The following is a 19,003-nucleotide window of genomic DNA, read 5'->3' as shown; positions in this document are numbered from 1 at the left end:
AAATTTACTAATGACACAGTCCGTACTTGTGGGAGTAATATTAAATAGGGGGGAGATCTCCTTCCAGAGGCAAGGTGAAGAGGATAGTGACTCAACATCAATATTCTCAGAAAAAAAGATATTGTGGCTGACTTCCTAAAAATGAATATTGGAGTGGTAACTGTTCGAATGAGCAGGCAATTTCTTGAAATTACCTGCTAAATAATATAGGGTGCACATGCAAATTAAAGACTTATTTAGCATTTCAGAATACACGTTTATTGATACATATTCTTCATCCAGGCTCAATTATGGTTCTGTATGGCCCTTCTCATAGGATGACTGACTGACTGTCTCAATCATAAAATAGTGTTTCTGGTAGACTGATCCTGCAAAGCACCACTTTCCACCTCAGTAAAGTGACATCATTTTCCCTTTCAAGGCCAGGATGGTAAAAGTGTGTATTTTTCCCATGCCCTGATACATGCAGATGACTGCAATAATATCACAATGTTCCGTAGCCCGTAAGAACCACAGGAATGACATTGCTGGCCATTCGGCAGGTCATTCAGCTCAACAGGACTATTTGCTTTGGCATTTTAGTCTCCATATTGCATTTGCATCTCTATATCTGCCATTCCTGATGCACACATTTCTCTTATTTTTGCACTGAATGTCAATCTGAATTATCACTTTCTAGTATAGGAATGTGTGTATTAGAATCACTATGAGGTACTTTTATCTGTATGCAATGCATACACACACACAGTATATATATATATGTATATATGTATATATACATACACTACAATTCTACAAAAGTATGTAGATACCCCTTATAATTAGTGGTTTCGGCTATTTCAGCCACACCCATTGCTAACAGGCACATAAAATCAAGCAAACAGACATGATATGATTATAGGATGATAGAATGCCACCTTTCCAACAAGTCAGTTTGTGAAATTTCTGCCCAGCTAGAGCTTCTTCAGTCAACTGTAAGTGCTGTTATTTGTGAAGTGGAAACGTCTAGGAGCAACAACAGCTCAGCCACAAAGTGGTAGGCCACACAAGCTCACAGAATGGGACTGCCAAGTGTCGAAACATGTAATAATTATTTGTCCTTTTAAAATATGTTTTTATGTCAATAAACAAACACGATCCCATTCCACCTGTCGAACAACCTGTCCCCAATTCAAATTCTGATTCTACTGTTTAAGAGAACTGATATGGAACATGGACGGACCTGACTGAAATAGGCACTTTCACAGGTCCCAGGTCTTTCAGGGTTGCACTGTATTGTCTCCTGTAGCAGTGTGAGTAGAAACGTGCGTCAGCTTTTAACACAGGCAAAATCGGAGCTAAAAGAAGCAGCCTCTGTCACTTTCAATTATCTCGCAGTTTCAGTTCAAATCTGATGGACTACTCCTGTAATAAAGATCGCTCTGAGTACAAAAGAGCCACTCATCATCGCTCATTTATTTTTCTCAGGAGTTAAGAATCCTTCCATTAATATTTAATTGTGAAGGTTCTCTTGAGGTCTTTTTAAAGTCTTTCAATGAAATAGTCAAATACACCACACGGACATAGCACATAACCTTCTTTAAAAATAAATACACGGGGGTGTATGCACAACATTGCTTATTATCATACCATCTATATTATTTGCCACATACAGAAGGCAAATAAAAAAAAGTAGACAGGGGGAAATGAAGGACTACAAGTACAGCATATGCAAAGCACACAGGTGAGGTCACAGAGGTGTGGTTCATCCATTAACCCCTTAAGTCGCGCTGGCCCGTATTCGGGTCAGAGTGGGTTTATTTGCCTTCCTTCTGTTTTTTTATGGTGAATTTTTTAATCAGTCCGGCCACATGATATAATGTTCGATTGTGTTAAAACTCACAGTTCTATCTCAATAAACAATTTTACGGTGCCAACGTTTTAGCGACAACGATTCCATATTTTGTAACATGAGGAGTGGCATAACAGACCTGGGGGTCCTCACCTATGCGTTCTGGAAATTCTCAGATGACCTGAATCATGGTTAAGTCAGTATTTTTATCATGGCAAGGATCCATCTAACAAAATGCACAATAATTTTTAGTCCAAAAAACCTGCTAACTCGGAGAAGCACTGATTTAATGTCCCTTGTTAACTTAGTGAGGGAGAGGGAAAAGAAGGGGGAGGATGACAGGCATGGGGAAAATTAGGTAATTTCAGCGAAAGTCTTCCACTAGCATATAGTGCATAATATTTTGTATTTTACACCTGTAAAAATACTCTAATAATATCATTTGGTTACCAAGTGTCCTTGTGGAGTCTCCAAATAGCATTTTTGAAAGCTGCGATACAGAAGGGGTTAATAAAGAAAATAGCATCTCAGCATGCACAGGGTCATGCTTATTTGAAAAATGCTGGCCAGGCCCGAATGCCTATAATTATGGCTGCCATAGTCACGGTGAGCTTTGAAAGAGTGGTGATTGCTGGGGCATGTTTGATGAGCACTTCAGTAAAGATGGAGGCTACCTTTCTGATGGCTCACAAACAATGGAGTCTAAGGTGATTTTATGGAACTCATAGGCAAAGGGCAACAGAGTATCCCTGCATTAATTTCAAGTGCAACACAAAACAGGCAAACAATCGCAAATCAGTTGACTGTATATTGCAACCTGGGAAAAAGAAGCTTCATCAAAAGTTTCATCATGGTAATCAAACTCTCTATTAAGTCTAAGACTCTAGATTGTTTATAGTTTATTCACTTCCTGTATAAATAAAATATATAAAAAATACTTCCCCTGCTATGCTGCCACTAGAGTGGAGGCTGATTTGAAGAGACCACCAGTAATCTAACCAATAAAATTGAGAATGTAAATGACCTTTTGAGGGACGAATGACTTCATGCACAGAACAAAGCTCTTCTAACAAGGACAGACTGAAGAGAATTCAGAAACAGGAAGCAGAAACTCTCGTTCAAAGAAACAAGCAGCAGTGCCAGCAGTTATCTTGGGAATTCACAGCGATACGATCGTTTACTTTGTAGTCCTTCCCATGTCATGTTCTCTCATACGACCTTGAAACTCTGTCATCTCTAACAGGCATGTGTCATGAGTTTAGACGCACTAGACCGTGATATTTTTTCTCTCTCTGTCATTGCACGATGCACTCCGCCTGCTTATGACTAAATCATGGTCGGGTGTTAAATTTTAACGTGGTATTTCATGCATCGCCTTGCTGAAAATCAGGGATAGGGTGCTTCAGTCTGCGTTGTAATTTTTTGCCCCATTAAACATTTATTTTAACTCTGACTTTCAACTTCATTATTTTCTTTGTCTCCAAATTTGGTCAACACTGTAAATTTGGAAAGGCCAATAGTATTAACCTGTCTGTCTCATTGTTGCCGAATCCTTCAGCAATGTGGAAGAGTGCTGAGGGATACGTGCTGTCTGGCTGTGGTCTCTCTCTTCTGCAGGCTGAGCTGCACTTCCACTGTATCACTGCAGGACAGTTAATGCACAGTTGGAGCAGGCAGACTCCAGCAGGCACCCGATCAACCAGAATCGTCGATATTGCACAGTGAGAGAAACCCCGCCTGCTGTGGACAGCACTCTGGCCAATTAGGCACTGCTGACCACAGCCTGCGCTTGCATGGTCCAGATTCGATAGCAAACTCTGGGCCTCATCAATACACAAAACAGTGTTTCGAAAGGCAGCCCTCAGAGTATAGTTTCGGGCATTCCTAAATATCCATCATATCTGCCTTTCTGTCAGGTTTAGTGCCACAATAATCAAATACGTAGCCTTATACGGTACAATTGGGTCTGATGTAATCTCAGCTTGTTTCTCCACATATCTTCAGACTGCATTCATTTTAAAAGGTAATTAAAAAGCAGTACTGTTGTACACTGAGCAAATCTTTTGCAAATCCTTTGATGATGTTATTTTATTTTGAATATCTACACGTTCCCTTCAAACATAATACAACATTCAGAACTGTGGTTTGACATAAGGTAAACCTCATGTTATAACGAGAGCGAATACGGCCAAGAAAGGTGGCTTAAAACCCCAAGGAATACAGAAGGGACCAATAATGAGGAGCCGTGGGTGGACTTACGAGAGGGTCCTCTCCAATCGGCTGCCAGTGGAACCGATGATCTCCCCGAGGGTGCAGAACGTCTGTCCCAGGAAGTCCTGAGGGCACAATCAGGTAAAAGTATGAAATCACTAATGGGCACCTTCTCCATTAGATGCACTGGAAAATTATAACCTAGTTTGTATTAATGTGCCATTATGTGATGAAGCTTAAAGTGTCATAACGCCATGTTTGCAGTGAGAAGCCCCCCTCTTTTGATAACCCAAACAACGGATTGGATCTAAAAAAGAATCAATTTGCCCAAATCAATTTCATTATCTTAACGGTGCTAGAGTAGGTGGTAGAATGTGTGGGGAAAAAGCATGGTAAGAAGATTGCAATGACTTTTAAGGTCGATTAAGGTGTGCGCAGGCCAAATTGGAAATATTTGCATTCCCTTGAACGAACATGTTGCTCAGGTACAAACACATTTTCCTGCGCTGACGGTGTTGTGCTAGAAGACTGGCTCTGCAGCTAGCAGCTCCACACACAAGGATGGGACTCACCACCAACCAAATCTGAAATGCACCTGAAATTGCCTCTGAAATGCATTTAGAAAACACAACACCTTAGAGACTAACCTTAAAGAACAGGTGATGCTTGCTGACGGGGATGTGTATATCTCTCCATCACCCACAACATTTCAGCATAATAATAACTATTAATAACTACTATTTCTACTACGGAATTCATCACAATGCACTGTACACGAGACATATTGCTATTCTGGGAAGAAGAAGCTGGGGATGAAGAAGGAAATGGCAGCTCTCAAAGCAGCAGGTAAGGAAATGTGAAGCACATCTCACAGTCTTCTACAGATGGCCATTATCCCTGTGTCCAATATCATGTTTAGGTACAGTGACACATTGATGGGTCCCAGCCCAAAGATTTCAGCTTTTATGCATCTGGTTAATTATGGCCATCACATATTCCATGGAAATGATTCCCTCCTGTCACAATATACAGAATACATTTTGGGGTTTCCCTGCAGCTATTTCATACTTTCTGCAAGTTAGGAATAATCTTTTGCTCTTCCAGTTATTGCCTGAGTAGCATGGCAGTAAGACTGCACAGATGAATTCAGAGTGGGATGAACTGTCTAAGGATTTAAGAACAATAAAAAACCAACACTGAAATAATCATTGCATAAAATTATATTTTAGCCCAGTTATTTCTCTGAATTGAAGTGTAATAGTGATTGTCCCCATGTGCTTTCACAGCATATTCACTCAATCTTTTTTCACAACTACACTCAAGTATCAAGTGTTCTGGTATTACGGGTACACAGCTATGCTTCTTCAAAACCACCAGTTTCAAGGAGAGTAGCTAGGACACTTACATAAGCTTCTAGATCACACATTTCCACCAGTCCCTACCCTCAACTCCTTATACACCCACTTAGCAGTAAGAGCTCCAAAAACCAAAGGTGTTCATCTGAACCTCAGAGTAACAGACTTTTTGCTTCTGAAATACAAACAGTGTGCAAAGCAACTGTGTTTATGCATTGTACCACTGTTTTACACCCACAGCAGGTTCATTACAGGAAAAAAGCAACTAAATTGCTCCTCTGAGATGTGTGATTTAAACTCTGGGACAGATGTCCAGATAAATGGTCACCAATTACAGCAATGTCCTCCAGAGCTGTGAAAAGACTTAGCCATATATGAATTTGCTGCAAAAACAAGGGCCAACATTTGTGTACCTTAAAAATGATATGCATAAGAGAACAATTATGCTAAAAAAGGACATGCCGTTCCATCAGAGGATATGTTTACTGCCATGAGCAGAATCCTGGGATATTCCACTGTACTTTTCATTGGAGTGCGAGGTTAAAACTGGGGTTCTTTACCTTTGCTTATGATACAGTGGGACAAGAGGAGTGCAATAGTAAAAGACATTGTTGCTGGACTATGAACATAATCTGGGGTCTCCTGCCCGGCCTGTTGAGTAAAACATTCAATACCAGGGGTCCCCAAATGTTTCATCTCAAGACACCCCATAAAACTTTCTCCCTGTGGCTGCAGACCCTAATTTCAATTAATTGTATTATTCATTAATGTGGTTAACAATCTGTCCATTCTACACCCTTTTCTTAGAACCCCCTGCCCTTCAGGTTGTGTTTCCCATACCATTTAAAAATAATGAGACGCCATCATTCCAGGAATCATGAGCGCTGCTAGTCAGTATGCACATGATCCTCTCATTAAACTGTAGCGTACATGTTTATTCTGGGGCTCTCATTTGATAAAACTGGCCAAACACATAATGCCATGCACATTATTGACAAGTGACAAGAAGGATTCTCAGAAAATAATGTTCTGTAACACTCTCTTCTGAGAAAGTAGTTAATAATTGCCAATCAGCGGATGTATAGTTAACTTAATCCCAGATCAACGTAACGGCACTGATGCCATTTCATTTTCTTCTTCTTGTAGGCTGAATATTGCTACTTTCCCCCCCAAATAATTTAAGTAATTGCCATTTTAGGTTCCAAGCATCCACGCCACATGAACTGTTGCTCCTGAAAATAACACCAAGGGAAACCAATGTCTACAGATATAATTATAGTGGTTCTGTTGGATAAACATGATGCACCTCTGTTTCCCTAGGATATATCCCCATAGTGGAATTAGCCTGGGTCATACAGTGGCTTTGCTGGATACTTGATGTTGATTGGTAAATGAGTGGAATTACTTCTGTACAATGACCGCTTCATACCTGATTATATCTTTTCACACTATGTAGCCATGTAGTGTGGGTCGAAATGGGCTCTCTCGTGTAATGTTACTGTTAGCTAGATGATATTTAAAAAAGCTTATAAAGGAGAAAAGAAAAATATAGAAGCTTATCATGCTGCAGAAACAGCTGATCCTCTAAACCTGGTCATCAAAATCCCAAGAATGTCCCCTTTAGCATGACACACTTCAGGATTAATGGTAGGGTCCAATTAAATTTAATAAATAGTGGGAACCCCATGAAATGAAAACGGTTGTGAGCTAGCTTGCTTGTGGTTGCTAAGATACCAAAAGTCATTGTTGTTGTTTGTTGGAACTATTTTTGCAGTGGAAGCAAGAAATGTAGAAATTTCAATTCAATTTACACATGATTTTGAGGCAGATCATTTCTTATAAGCGGGATGACGTACAATGAAGAAACCTGCACATAATACCCTCGCAAGCAAACACACAAACACACACACGTGCACACACGTGCACACACGCACGGACACAAGTGTAAAGATAGTATCTGACTACACTGCATATCACAATGATTATACTGTACGTCCGCCATTTATCATACATGCTCCATGGTGCCCATATAAATAGTGTGTACTTTCTCACAACTTTAAACAGTGGGAAGACCCACGGATGCAGCCTGGAGTATGCTGGTATGAAACAGGGCATTTCACCAGGGTGCCCGAGTTTGAGCTGCGGTGCGACTGTTTGAGAAATTATTCTTTAGCGTCTTGCAAACACAAGAAAACGACACTTTAAAACGGTCTGTGAAGAAGTATCCAAAACCTTGAACATTTCCTCCAGTGAGCATTTCTCCAGATTTTCTACTCCATCCAATTGTTTTGTTGACTGTATCACCACGGGTATAAACAAACAAAGGGAGTGTTCATGCTTCCCATAAAATATTTCTTTTCACTAGATCAACAGAAGAAGAGACACAGTGGAAGCTGAGGAAGGCTTCAGTGAAAACACACAGAAGGGTGAAAACAACATCGCCTGGCATCTGGCCATTTCCGTTTCAAGTCATATTTTGAAAACGCTTGACAGCAATGAATGAAAACATATCCATGAACTTGTTTCAGATTGAAGGAGGATTGAATGACAGGAAAGCTAGTCGTATTAATAATCTATTGTCAAAAAAAAAGTGTTGTAATAAAATTATGAACGACATACATTTATTGTGTTATTATTGTGAGTTGGCATATTATGGCAAAATAGATACTTGTAACAGAACGCAAGTGAATTAGTGTAAAACAGATTTTGAAATGTCAGCATTCCATGGGCTAGTGCAACCACTGGCACTGATACTGTATAAAAGTGCATGCCATGTGATTGTATGATGAAGTTAGACATTTTCACAAAACCATGGCTGATGAGTCACGTGTGATTATTATTTTTTTATATATATTTTCTGAAGATATCACAAATTACTGACCTTCTGCTCGTCCATGTTCGTCCAGCGCGGGATAAAAAAACAAGTGTTAGACATAACTGTAAAGAGAGTGGAGATAAGTTTCGTATCTCCCTTGTGGGTTAACCTACTGACTTCTTCCCAACTGGGTATTTATTGGAAATAAGACGCAATACTGCTTTTTAAAGGCTTCATCTTCCAGACACTACTCACTGTCAACAGCCAGAAGCATGCAGGGGCTAGCATCATGCTTCACAAACAGCCATGTGCTCTGACATTGGAAGCTTATTGAATGGAGAGAGGCAGTGCAAGACATGGTCATTTTATGTTCCGCGTTGTGATGGCCCCCTGCTCTGTCTGCCAGTACTACTTGTTCTGGTGTTTCCTCTCAGGTACCTGGTGGGCGGAGCAGAGGGTCATAGGCACAAATGGGAGCACCTGTGGCGTTGCCAGACATGTTAAGATGTGTCTGTCTCCAGTTTGAAGGGAGCTCTCTCCCCATCTTTTGGCTTCTGTTCAGGCGTTGGACATTTTGTGGGTTTACACCATATAACATGGCTTCACCTTATATTTCACACATCCATTCACCTACACTACTGATGGTACTGATTTATTTATTTGAAATTTAGGTTATTTAAAATAAATTGGAACATCCTTTTAAATGCGTGTGTCTCCCTCTTTGTCATGGCCAAACCGGGGACTTATCCAGGTTTGAAACCTGGGACCTCTCTCACTCCAAGGGAGAATCATAGCCCTAGACTAAATTGAGGTTCATACAACCTAATTGTGTGTGTTGTGTTGTGTGTGATCATTGGGCAATATCTGGCAATACCTCTGAGCTCCAATTTCAGAAGGACTGAGGCATTTCACGTCTAAGCTTGTGCCTTAATAACATCCTGTACTGTATGGAAATTGAGAAACAGACATGAGACAGACAAATAAATATGCTACATAGTATGTGGACACCTGACATCTAACACCATAATTATGGGCATTAATATTAATTTGGTCCACCCTTTGGGGAAGCACACAATCATCCAGAATGTGATTGTATGCTGCAGCATTAAGATTTGGCTTCACTGGAACTAAGGAGCCTAGCCCAAACCATGAAAAATAGCCCCAGACCAAGGGGTGCCCAGATACTTTTGGTCACATAGTGTACATTTAAAAACATGACATACAAATAAGCATATTGAAAAAATAAATGAATGCAGATACAGAAGTACTTACGTGTTTTGAGATATTGCAGCTTCTGGAGTCCACGTTGTACCTGCAAGAATTCAGAAAAATTCTAACTGATTACTAACGTAATAATTTAAAGGGATTCATTTTCAACTGTCTTCATTTATATTAAAATATCTTCTAAAATGTCACACTTACCTGGGGAAAACAGAGTGCACAAAAGTTTTAGAAGTCAGCTTCTGGCTTCTAATGCCTCTCTTACTGTAAATAATTCACCCTGAAAGTAACTCCATGCAGTGCCACACAAACTGAATGTAACTACATGTTATTTTCCACAATCATCTTTATGGTACATAACTCACTACCTTGCCAGACAAATAAAAAAGTTCAAATTGGTATTGGCATTTACAGAAACAAGCTCTGATTCAGCCCAAATAATAGATCATGGCCAAAATAGATAAGTTGAAAAATTAAGATGGAAATGATTGTGCACCCAAACTATGCTGCAACTATGCTTTTTAAAAAAAAACATTCATTCATTAAAGCAGGCTGCTTGCACTCAAATTGAAAAAAAAAAAACTATATAGCAACAGTTGAATGCACAGTAATTGTAACAATTTAATCCAATGCTCCAACTATCAAAAAAATCTCCTATAAAATGATTTCTTCCCCCAAATTGATAAATCATTGAAACCAAATTGAAAGCTATTTGAACTTCATAACACGGAATCTTTTAAAAACATTTTGGAATGCCTCTTCTTAGCTGAAAAGGTCACACAGAAATTCATTTAAAGCAATAGTGTTAAAAATCCTCTTTTGGGCTGTGCAATTATATAATAGTGCACTCTAGAGAAATAACCTTTTTTAAAATCCCACACTCAGATAAAGCTTATTTTATAATTATTTCATACCTCATAATAAGGCTGAGGCTGGCAAACACAGATAAGCAGATAGAGACTGGGGTGTAGATAATAATGGGAAGCCTGAGCATAGATGAGATATCTTGACTGCTTTCAAAAATCCATGATTTAGGGGAAACCCTAATGTGATTTCAGAGATACATATTAAATGAGTGTTCAAACATTTTTTGTTTTTGTTCCACTAAGCTAATCCCCCACCCCCACCCACAATTCATAGCAATCATTGATTTTTTTTTTCCAATCTCAGGCTGTCCATTTTATGCAGATTACTCTCATTCTGTTTGTAAGCACATAGTTTGATGAAAAGTAAGTGGTGTAAAATCGTTTATCGCATCTGACAGAAAGATACAGATCTTGAATGTTAACACCAGTTTCACAAATTGAATTTTTCAAGCATTTTCACACAATGACTTTTTCAGAAGCAAAAATGCTTAAAATTCAGTTCATACTGGTACATAAAAAAGACGCTGAAAAGCAAATCTTGTATATTGATACGTAACCAGTTTCTACTGGGAACAATAATGATGACAATAACTATAAATAAATAAAATTATAAGATATTTTTCCAATTCAAATGAATGAGTGTCTGTGCTGCAATGGTAACAGTAAAAATGAATGAGAACGAAACACATTATTTAGATCACTCTGAGGGATGTAACACATATATTCAGTGCTGAATGAAACACATCTAACAAACTACAGCTAAGCACCATCTGCATTTGATGGAAGCACAGATATGTTGATTGACAGGCATTTATAATGATCATGTGCTTTGATGTGTGTGATAGCAAAGTTTTTACAGATTATTGTAGCAGTTAATGTAATCGCTCGCTAAGCCTAATAGCAAGTCAAGGGAAAGGGAAATGGGTTTAAGAGATGACGCAAACCAAATTTCATGATAGCCATCTCCAACAACACTGCTCACAACATACTTTTGAAATTAAAATGGAGACACATGAATCACACACTGATAAGCACCTCAGGCATGATAAACAAAATAATGTTCCCTTTCTACACACACTCATACATGCATGCACGCACGCACACACACACGTGCACACACACACATACAAACACAGAACATTAAACTCCATGAAGGTACATACCGGATCAAGTCCATTAATGAGCGACAATACACCGTCATGCAAGGAAATCATTCTGTCAGTATCACCCTCAACACAATAACAATGGCAACCGTAAGCTGCTGAAAGGGAAGCAGGTAAATAATGCAGCGCATTGGAAGCAGCCTTTTATTTTCACAAGACTATATTTATTATGCTTCTTTGCAGAACGAACTTCCCATAACAACGCATGTCCTCAAAAAATATGGCTGCGAGGCATTTAAGTGAGCTATTGAAGCCATTTCTGTTTCTGTGTGTGCTGTGTTTTTTTTTTTGTTTTGTTTTTTACATTTTGATGTTTTACGAGGTCAATATCTCTCCTCTCTTACTCCTATAATTCTCCTTCCTTTCCACTTGGCTCTTTCATCCCCTGCTCCTTCCCTTCTTGGTAGATGCGTGCAATAAGCGGGCTCTTATGGTATGAAATTAAATTACCCAATGCGCATTAGGCCTGAGAGCATTCTTAAAATGAGATTTACCATAGCAAAACAATAAACTTGGCGCCTAAAAATCAAATAAACTGACATACATTCCTAATGATAATGTGATTTAAGGGCAGCCTCGTTGAATCTGAACAAAGGACGCGGGCACACTCGATCCCCTTTTCTACCTCGAGTCGTAAAATGGTATGTTAAATTATGGCACCGTAAAATATTGGAATCATCGCCAGTAAACAAAATCCTAATAACTGTAAAAGAAAGCAGAATAAGGCTGGCGATAAGCAGGGAGAGAGTTTGATGCGTACATCCACAGTAAAAAATTACAACAACTTCCCACATCAAAAATGAAGTTTTATTTACAGGTTGATCACGTGCATGATTCTTGGCTCCATACACGGCCTCAGACAGAGAGCTGCCTCTATATCATAGATGCCAGTAATAACTACAGGATATTCTGCCATCTGTCTGCCTCCCACGTGTTTGGGCTTGCAGCACAAATTCTGCAAGTGCGATATGTGACAAACTAAACAATGACAAATAGCCCCACTGCTCGTCGTCACTGTTAGCAACAGCTAAGAGAGAGGACATAAACAACAGACACAGGGAAGTCAAAGGGAAACTTCTTGTGGAAATCACACGGTGCCCTTCAGTCCAGTTTTTTTTTTCCTAAGCTGATTAATTTTCACGTCTGTCCTCCAATTCATTATCGGTGGACCTTGAAGCACACTATTCAATTCTATTTAATTTTATTTGTATAGCACTTTTTTACAGAGACACAGTCACAAGGTTGCTCTACACAGGAAATGGAAATGAAAGCCTTCTCCCATGCTAGAAAGTGCGGTTATTAATGCTTTTAAATGGTCAATATCCGAGGAATGATATCACATGCTTTTGCCTTGATCGCTGGGCATATGTTAATTAAACATGCAGGCCGTAGCTGGGTTGCAGGCCGTGGCGCAACATAACAGAGAAGGCAACAGCCAATCAGGTGGGTTTTGGATAAAGGTATTAAACCTTTTTAGTGAGCTGATTTGTTTCAGGGGAGCTTGAGATTCAAACTGAAAGCCCCTAAGCTACTGGTAATATTTATACAAATTATTTCAGGTCTGTGGAAATGCAACCAACCAGACACTAACTTACTACAGAGGACCATGTTGTTACCCATTTCAGAACCTATATTATACTGTGGCATACTCTGTTGCTTTATGTTGACCCCCTGTCTGTCTCTTCACGCATGATTTGAACAAGGGGCAGCACATTTTCACCTTTCCAAACAATACTCTGCCAAACACTGCTTCTGTGTGTTTCTCAGATTTTCCACTGAAAGACTCACCTTTAGGGGAACTAATGTTATTCTAGAAACAAGCCACACAACATACTAAAATTGTTCTGCCACAGTAAAAAAAAAAAAAAAAAATCATGAATAAAATTTAAGTTGAATGTAAAACCAAAGTGTCACTCTGATTCTTTAACGAAAACTGCAGTTACTGTTCAAGATACTGTTACTCACATTACTCTGGAGGATACACTTAATTATACACTTAATTAGTTATGCAATTACATTTGAGTCACCATGAATAAGAGCATATGCTAAGGAATAAAGAAAAACGCATTCATCTCCTTTTCAACATGCTATAGATAAAAGGGGGTTTGATTCAAATGCCAGCTTTGTACGTTTAATCATTATTGCTGAAAATTTACAAGCCAGCCCAGTCCGTTAATATTTTAAAAAGTGATTTTTTTCAGTGGACACAGGAAATGGGTTTCCTGTCTAGTTCTTGTCTTTTCAAACAATTTCACAGAAAAATGAAAATCAATAACAGGCGAGAACCTTATGGGAACAGAGAATACATTACATGACCACGTTAAGATCGGAAAATCAAATATTCCTTATATTTAACTATCGACCTATAAACATGATATCCAAAAGCTTGTGGCAATCACCAGTATTCGGTTTCATGTCTATTGATGTGTTATCTGCAGTGAATAAAAAGGAGATGAACCAGCAAAGGGAGTGATATGTTGTTGAACTTAAAGTACAGTACAGTAAATTCTGAAAATAATTTTAAAAAATCCTTAATTGGCTCAGATCAAAATTTATTCCAATATAAAATACGGCAAAATGTAAAAATGACATTTCAGTCCACCTCCAATTCTTACTAAAAATATTGAAACTGGAGCAACTTTGGCTAGATGGATTGTAAAAAATTACTTTAAAAAATGCCTCATTGTGAACAGCCAGTAGATGCAGCAAAGGTATTTCCATCTGCAGAGGTGTTGGGTAGTTTTTCAGCTCTCTGTGATGTGCAACACAAGCTGTATAGTTCAAATATGTCTGTAGTACAAATACATATGTACTGTAATTACATACTGTCCACATTACATACGTCTTTCATTTAAGTATGTTTTCTTTGATGTTTTTTCAATTGTTAAATTTCCTGGGCGCATTACTGTTAAATTTGAAATGTACTCGGTGCACTTTATCCACACAAGCATTTCAAAATGCCTCATCGCAGTTATGAAATCATTATGCATAAAAATGTCCGACTGAAATTGTACTGAAGCACTTTTCATCATAAACATAACCTCTGTGTTGATGTATAGTCACTTGTGGCTACAAAAATCCCTTTACTTCGGGACCTCAATGTTTTTCAGCATATTCTGAGCCTATGACAAAAGATCCACAATGTTGTGTCAGGCCTTGTAGTTGTTTTTTCCCCCAGTGTGAGTCATGTCCTAGCGCATAGTGCAGTCTCATCAGAATCATTGTGGTCCTCGACTCTGTAGTTTCCTGCTTCTGCAACAAGAACATGTACTCATCTTTTATATTTTTTGTATTGAACCTCTACGTGTCTGATAGGTCATTTCCTGCTGACTCTCTATTGGCTGCCAGTTCTAGCCCTCATCCCTTTCTGAGGGACTGCAGAGCGGTTGGTTCTCCAGAGTGTTTCACAACATACAGCATGTGTGTCCCATTGTCTGTCGAATACTGACCGGTGCCAACTGTGGCCGGTAGCCTAACGGCAAGGTGGCAAATATGTGCCGGGTGCTGTTGCCCAGGCACGCTTAGCACAGTAACAGTGCCACCCAGCACATGGACTGCAGGGCGAAGAAGTAGCAGCTGGTGTGATTGCCTGCACTCTGTCGGATGACTGCGATAATGAATCTGCAGAAAAAAATCATTTTGAGCTAGGAAAATAAATTAATAAAACTGGCTAACAAAAAAAGGATATCAAACGATGGGCAGACCGATTAATCCTGTCCTTCTGACATTTAAAAAGTCTAATTACTGTGCAAGTGCAAGGCCAGGCAGCACTTTAAAATGTAAAAAAAAGGAAAGTGAGGGTAAAAAAAAAGACAAGTGCAACAGAGGTTTTAGTACGTTATGAAAACATCAGCTGCCACTGAACCTGCACCTTGTCTCTTCTCATCCTGTGCTCCCACATACAGCCTGTCAGCAGGCCAGTGAGGCAGAGCAGTACCATAGAGCTGAGCAGGAGCTAGAGTGTCACAAATGCACCACACTGCCAGCTCTTATTCAGCTCCGACCAGAACGATTTTGCTCGGATTAGTAAAAAATTCCCTTTTCTTCCTCGCCCTGGTGTCCTCCCACGGTCGCAGTTTCATCTCCCCGCCGCAGAGAGAGAAATCCCTGGCTTACTGAACCTTTCCGACTTAACGTCCGTCCCCGCGCAAGCCTTTTCTTCCAGCGTGTCCGGAAATGAAAGGAAGTCTAATGGCCTCATTTTGACAGTGCGGATGAAGCCTCAGTGCTCTAACCCCCCTGCTGAGGATTCTCCATCTAAAAGGGATTTAACGCCCCGCTATACAAACACAGCTCTCATTATGTATATACCACCATTCTTCAGGGGTTCACACCGAGGGAAAGGATTCTGCCCATGATTTCAAGGAGGACGCTTTCTCATTGAGACACTTCATATCCTCAAGGGAAGGGGGTTTGTGTGATACTTAAAGGGAGAAAAGAGAAACTTTAAAAAGTCAGCTCAATGTGAGAGGTGTTGGTTATGGAAAAGTACAAGGATGGCTCTGTCTGAGGCCAAAAGGGATGGCGACAGTCTTATTTGCTGTAAGCTGTCCTTCAGCCCTTTTGCTAGAATCTGCAGCCGAAGCATTAGCCCGTGTGATGACTGCGGCATTGATCCTGGAGAGCCTTAGACTGAATTGATTCTCCATGGATGAAGAAGCTTGTTCCCTGCATGTGTTCCACCTACACTGTACCAAAACTTCGTGCGGGGGGATGGGGTTTGGAATGGACAAAACCAGATCCAGACACCCCTGGGAATGTTTGAGATCAGGTGATTGGTTCCCAAAATATCTGGAGCAGAACAAACTTGTGGTTTGTGGGGTTATTGCGATTGAGATGGGTCATGAAATGATGCATGAAAAAATAAGTTTCTACATTACATTATTATATAACACTCACAGCTGTCTAGTTAAACACTGAACTTACAACATGCACTGTATTAAGGTACAATGAATGGTCAAACATTCAGTTGGTTGAACGTGTTAACATTAGACATAATTGTGAGCTTAGATGGACTGAATGGCCTGGTCACATCATCACATATTATGATCTAATGCTGTTATTGGGAAGGGAGAAGGGGATAAAAGATGGCAAAATAAGACTCATGTGCAGCAATCGTCCATCGGTCTCAGTTTGAAGATAGTGTTTCAAAGAGGAGTTGGTAGAATTTAATTTTAAGTTCAGTGAAGTGGGAGATTTTCAAGAGTGTTAAGCTCAATGAGTCAGTCAATGTTCACTGCCTTAGTAGTCTCATGGGCACGGTCCATCTCTGGTCAACGAGAGAGCGCCATACTTACACATCAAAGCGCAGGTTCTGCTTCTCTTCAAAGAAGAAATCCAGAACAAACTTTCTGACGAAATCCGGGTTCAGGGTGTTGTCAATCACTTCTGTCCTGCCAAACTAGGGTGGGGGGAGAGAGAGGGGGGTGGGGGGGAAGGGGTGGCAAGAAAACATCATTACAGTAGTCATCAGCTCTCTGTGATGTGCAATTTATCTTCTTCGCCTTGGCCACCGTTGCTGCCATGCTCCCTCCCACAGGGCTACTGCCCCCAGCTCACGCTCTGATTGGCCACGGCGGACGAGGCTGCTCAGTCGCTCACAGCTTTTCATGGCCAGTCCGGTCCCCTATCCGCCTTCGCATCAGACATTAATCCCCATTGGCCAACATGTCCCCTGGGAAGCTCTGACAGTTGTAATGAGCTATTGATCCCCGGTGTTACTTCGATACCCGTCCGTGTCCTTATCACACACTGCACATAATCCCTTCATTCAATTCTACACCCTCCTATCCATTATTGGTTCTAAGAGCGGGATTTTACTGAATTCAAAACCAGCTTCCATCAAGCTCAATCAAATTTTTTTTGGAGATATTATGATCTTTTATTCTGGATTTTTCTCTTTTTATAATGTAATTGCTTCATGACTGAATGAAAGCCTGAAGGAAATGGGGGGGTGGGGAGAGTTTCAGAGGTGACTTGGACAGCTCGTCTCACTTTCCTACATAGCAGGACTGCACAGTAAAATCATAAAATATCCAAACAGTTTTAAAGATTCATAATTCAGTACAGCACGTATTTATAAAAGCAAGGAGGAATCAGAGATGTCAGTGATCGTTAATGTGCCTTTTTATTAAGTTCTGAACTTTCACAGGAGCTATTCGTGCTAAAGGGCATTCCAGAATATTCCCATTGAAGTGACTCTCAGAGGTGCAGGCGCGCAGGAGACCCCTGGCTCTCCTTTGTGTTAAAGACAGAAGAAAGCAGCTCTGTGGGGAGACGCGTGACAGGAGCAGAGAAGCCTTCAGAGAGACGAAACCGAGGGTCGGCTCGGATCCTACAAGAGGTTCAGAGACCTCCCCCGAGGGCTTAGCCAATCACAGAGACGCCCTGGTAGCTACAAACTCCCCCTGCGAGCCGCTTTAAAACAAAGGGAACGCTTTCATTTGGAAGTTTGAGGTTTTTTCAGTGTGTTCTTCTCTTTCCAGTGAGTGCAGATAGTTTATATTATTCACATCATTTATATGACATCAAGTATGCCTTTATATGTGCAAGATTGCCCTGTTGATCATCCCTCATCAGCGTGCTCAGTTGAAACGCCATCTGTACAGGCATCAGCGGCAGCTGTTTTAACAGGAGGACAGAATCAAATAAAGCTTGATTGATGGATTGATTCTGAAGTACTTTGCCACGATGTCCATTCATGTATTCGGACACGTCTAAAAAACGAGATGGGGGCGCTAGGTGGCTAACCTCGTTTCTAGCAGCGGTGGACACGCCCCGCTGATACAGCCGCGGTGGTGCCAACTGTGACCGGCTCCTCTGCAGGGCAGCCCGTTCACCCGCGGCCGGAGGGAGGGTCCTGTCTACCAGTCAACCGACTGCGTGAGCTCAACCGACTGCGTGAGCTCAACCGACTGAGTGAGATACACTGACTGCGCTAGATCAACTGACTGAGTGAGCTCAACCGACTGAGTGAGATACACTGACTGCGCTAGATCAACTGACTGAGTGAGCTCAACCGACTGAGTGAGATACACTGACTGCGTGAGCTCAACTGACTGAGTGAGATACACTGACTGCGCTAGATCAACTGACTGAGTGAGCTCAACCGACTGAGTGAGATACACTGACTGCGCTAGATCAACTGACTGAGTGGCTCAACCGACTGAGTGAGTCACTGCTGCGTGAGCTCAACTGACTGAGTGAGTACACTGACTGCGCTAGATCAACTGACGAGTGAGTCACCGACTGGTAGTACACTGATGCGTGAGCTCAACTGACTGAGTGAGATACACTGACTGCGTGAGCTCAACTGACTGAGTGAGATACACTGACTGCGTGAGCTCAACCGACTGCGCTAGATCAACCGACTGAGTGAGCTCAACCGACTGCGCTAGATCAACCGACTGCGCTAGATCAACCGACTGCGTGAGATACACCGACTGCGCTAGATCAACTGACTGAGTGAGCAAGGAGGGGCTGTGGCCAACGGCTGCATGCATCTCAATGTAGCGTGTGCTTCTCTGCAGTCTTTTCCATCG

At 40.8% G+C, this 19,003-nt stretch overlaps 1 protein-coding gene across 1 annotated transcript in view; it reads right to left on the bottom strand.

The window, feature by feature from the left end:
- LOC135237871 (copine-9-like) overlaps positions 1 to 19,003 on the bottom strand; it is a 96,902-nt gene that overhangs the window by 58,125 nt on the left and 19,774 nt on the right. Inside the window, exons 4-6 of the mRNA XM_064305410.1 lie at positions 16,760 to 16,863; positions 9,485 to 9,524; positions 4,091 to 4,167 (exon numbers count right to left, since the gene is read on the bottom strand). Coding sequence (XP_064161480.1) covers positions 4,091 to 4,167; positions 9,485 to 9,524; positions 16,760 to 16,863 — 221 coding nt within the window. The remainder of the gene's footprint in view (positions 1 to 4,090; positions 4,168 to 9,484; positions 9,525 to 16,759; positions 16,864 to 19,003) is intronic.

The sequence above is a fragment of the Anguilla rostrata genome, chromosome 13 (genome assembly GCF_018555375.3).
Source record: "Anguilla rostrata isolate EN2019 chromosome 13, ASM1855537v3, whole genome shotgun sequence".
In the NCBI taxonomy this organism is placed as follows: domain Eukaryota; kingdom Metazoa; phylum Chordata; class Actinopteri; order Anguilliformes; family Anguillidae; genus Anguilla; species Anguilla rostrata.
This window is presented reverse-complemented; position numbering and strand designations above follow the sequence as displayed.